This window comes from Phragmites australis, chromosome 5, assembly GCF_958298935.1.
Source record: "Phragmites australis chromosome 5, lpPhrAust1.1, whole genome shotgun sequence".
Classification (NCBI taxonomy): domain Eukaryota; kingdom Viridiplantae; phylum Streptophyta; class Magnoliopsida; order Poales; family Poaceae; genus Phragmites; species Phragmites australis.
The window spans coordinates 25,090,524-25,093,944 of record NC_084925.1 but is presented as its reverse complement, the minus strand read 5'-3'; the positions used below and the strand labels follow the sequence as shown (position 1 = coordinate 25,093,944).

The 3,421-nt window shown below is 47.0% G+C and overlaps 1 protein-coding gene across 1 annotated transcript; it reads right to left on the bottom strand.

Moving 5' to 3' along the window:
• Positions 1-624: 624 nt before the first annotated feature.
• Positions 625-1,633, bottom strand: LOC133917515 (ethylene-responsive transcription factor LEP-like). The gene has a single exon (XM_062361402.1). It carries the CDS (start codon positions 1,503-1,505, stop codon positions 798-800), a length of 708 nt encoding a protein of 235 aa, XP_062217386.1. The 5' UTR covers positions 1,506-1,633; the 3' UTR covers positions 625-797.
• Positions 1,634-3,421: the final 1,788 nt, after the last annotated feature.

Here is a 3,421-nt window from a genome sequence, read left to right as displayed (position 1 = left end):
AATCAACTAAAGAGAATGAATTGAAGCGCCAGCAACACAGAATGCATGCCGACTGACCTTTACACAGGGTACCAAATAAGGTGATGGTTTTTTTTTTTTTCAGATGTCTGATTTTTTCTTAATTTTTCAGGCGATAGTTGTGAGCCGTTGGATGGGCTATCTTCAACCTCACGCTGCTCATGCTCCACGCCTGCCTCTCTCCTCCTGTCATCTCCGCCCTCCACTCGCTCCCCCGCCTCCGTGCTCCACGGTCATCTCCAACGGCAGCTCCCTGCCGGATCCACAGCTGCTGCCATTCCCTTGCTAACCTCTCGTTTCTGCTCGTCTCTGCCCTAGCCCCGCCAATCGGTCATCCTCGGCCACTCGTGGCCAGCAGCGGGACCCGCCTCCCCGCCCAACTCCCGCACCCACCTCATTCGCCGGGCTAACTTACTTCACCGGAGCTTTCTCTAAACCTGTCGCCACTGGGAACCCAAATCCTAACCCATAGCCGCTGAAATACTTCTCAAATTTCAGGCATCTGAATTTAGGAATTGTGACCAAATAAACAAGCCCAAACTGCAGTCCCATATCACCAAAACAAACGATTGGGCACATCGATTCACGACGAATACAGGAGATTTAAAAACACAACAAGTCAAACAGCTAATTAAGCACAACACGCACAATTCACCACGCCGGAGGTATATGTAGCCCCCTCCGGCGAGCGCCGAGCCGCGGCCGCCGGTGACGGAAACGGCCAGACACGGATCGACAACATGGCAGCATTAATCTCTGTTGACCACGTCTCGGCGCGATCAGTAGTAATACGAAGATGACGACCCGCCGAGCTGGAACCCGTCGACCTCGTCGGCGGCAGGCATCGGCGAGAACAGCGGGCTGTGCACGTACTCCTCCTCGAAGTACATCTCGTGCGACGCGTTGGCCGCCGCGTCGTCGTACCCGCCGAACTCCAGCTCCGATGCGTTGCACCACGCCCCGCCACCGGCGCCATTGCCGCAGTCGAACATATCCATATCAGGGTTCCCGCCGTAGGCCATTGACGCGTCGACGGTGCTGTAGGACGACATCGCCGGCACGTGGCAAGCCTCGTTGCCGGCACCGCCATAAGCGGCCTGGTTGCTGGCCGGCGTTGGCGGAGCAGCGGGGACGAGGTTGGCGTAGTAGTGATGGAGCTGGTCGGCGGAGAGGTCGGGGGAGAGGTAGGGGGTGACGGAGGATCCCGGTGGCAGGTCGGGGTAGGCGAAGTTGGTACGGGCGCTGGCACCGCGGAGGTTGCGCGCGGCGCGGTCGTAGGCGATGGCGGCCTCCTCCGCGGTGTCGAACGTGCCAAGCCAGTGCCGCTCCTTGGTGGCGGAGTCCCGGATCTCCGCCGCGTACCGGCCCCACGGCCGTCGCCGCACCCCGAGGTACCTCGTCGCGTTGCCATTGTCCTGTTGCTGCTGCTGCCGGCGTTTCGAGGACTTCTTCTCCGAGGACGACGAGAAGAAGTAAGAGTAGTCCATGCTTTCTCTCACTAAGAGAGAGAAAGAGAGATGGTTAGCAGTTGTGGTCGTTGGTGGTGAGACTGAGGAACTAGGAAGGTGGTTGCTGCAGCTGCTGCATGGGGCGGTTGCATGGAGGAGTATATATAGTGGCGGGAAAGCAAAAATGAGAATTAAACAAGTGATATGGTACTAATGGCCAATCTTACGAATAATTAGCAGCAGGAGTGATGGGAAAAGGGCATGGATGTGTGGGTCCCACTCAATTTGATTCTTTGGTGAGGTGTGGGGGCGGCAAAAGTGGTCAACCAATGATTTGGACCGGTGGTGGCATGGGCAGGGTGACTGCACCATGCATGATGGGATCAAAGGGACCGACTTGCTCTAGTTGTATGCATCAGAGTGTGCTCTCATCTACCACTGATTCCAATCAACGAAAGGATACCAGAAAAAGAACTCCGAGCCGAAATTCTTGAATTCTCATTGAGGCAGGAACATCGATCAAATAGGATATGAACTTCCAACTTGGTACCTTCTTGAACTTTTACATAGCATTTGGTCTTTCATATGGAAGTTTGAAAAGACTCATCTAAGGAGTTTGAACTTAGAAATATAAATTGGTAACACATCTCATATTGATCAGGCGACTGAAATTTTGATTTCTTATGGTCTTGCTGTGGCGAGTTTCCTTCGTGATTTGAGTTTGGGGAGAAGATTTTTTGGGGTTCCGGTGGTGTCCTCTAGGCTTACAGGGATGCCTAGGACAACGATGGTCGCGAAGAATCCAGGAGAGAGCGATCCGAGACAATATGCTGGGTTGATCATTGTATCACGTCTATATTTATATATTTTTAAATAATATGTTATTCTAAGAATAACTATTATTTATATTGATTGATAAGTATATGACTTATTTGTGATACTCTTTGTTTGTATCATGATGTTATTCTAAATTGATCTCTGATCACGTATCATTGTAATGATTTATAAAACCAGTACATGTATTGATTGATGATCACGTTTTATGGATCATAGGTATAGAGATATATGTCAATGATGTGAATATTTATGTTAGAGAATATGATGTTGGATAGACCCACCTTATGATACTGATGGGATTGTTATTTATGATGTGCCATTAGTTGATATCTCAGATGGTGTACTTACAGGATCCTTAGATCCGAGATCGTCATTGATTCCTAGAATATGTAGTGTCATACTTTGGAGCTGTCAAATGCTATTCTGTAACTGCATAGTCATAAAAGTAGTTTTTGGGTTTGGCATGAAATATGTCGTGGGATTTGAGCGATCAAAATGGAATAGGATAAAAATGTTCGAAACCACAATATTGTAGATCTCATCAAGATCTATAATTTTTATATAAAATTTATGTCCATCTGATTCCGCATGTAAAATTTATGAATTTTCGATGATGAACTGTATTTTATTATCACTATTAGTTTATGGCTAGAACTGACAGTGATAATCAAGTATCACCTCTAATTTTTAATTGAACCAGCAGTAATACTTCATTATCATTACCGGTTTTTGCCGGATGGGCTATAACGGCTGTTTTTAGTAAGAACCGACAGTGATACTTTATTATTACCGTTTATTTCTAAACTGGTAGTGAAAAGAGAAGGATGATCCTTTTTCTATGATAGTGAATTCACACGTAGTTTGAAATATCAATAACACATAGCTTATTATTGAACCACCACCCATTCTTGACAAAAAAATCCATGGCAACTAACTCCAATGTTTGGCACACTATATGCATATCCTCCATTTCTTCCACTTTCTTCAACAAAGCGCAGTGCCTCAGCCAGTATGCTCGTGTGAAGATTGCCTGCATAAAAGATGTGCATTTCTTTTCGTCAAAAACAATATCATTTCATAGACAATTTCTCAATGTAACAATAAATCTTCATTTATCT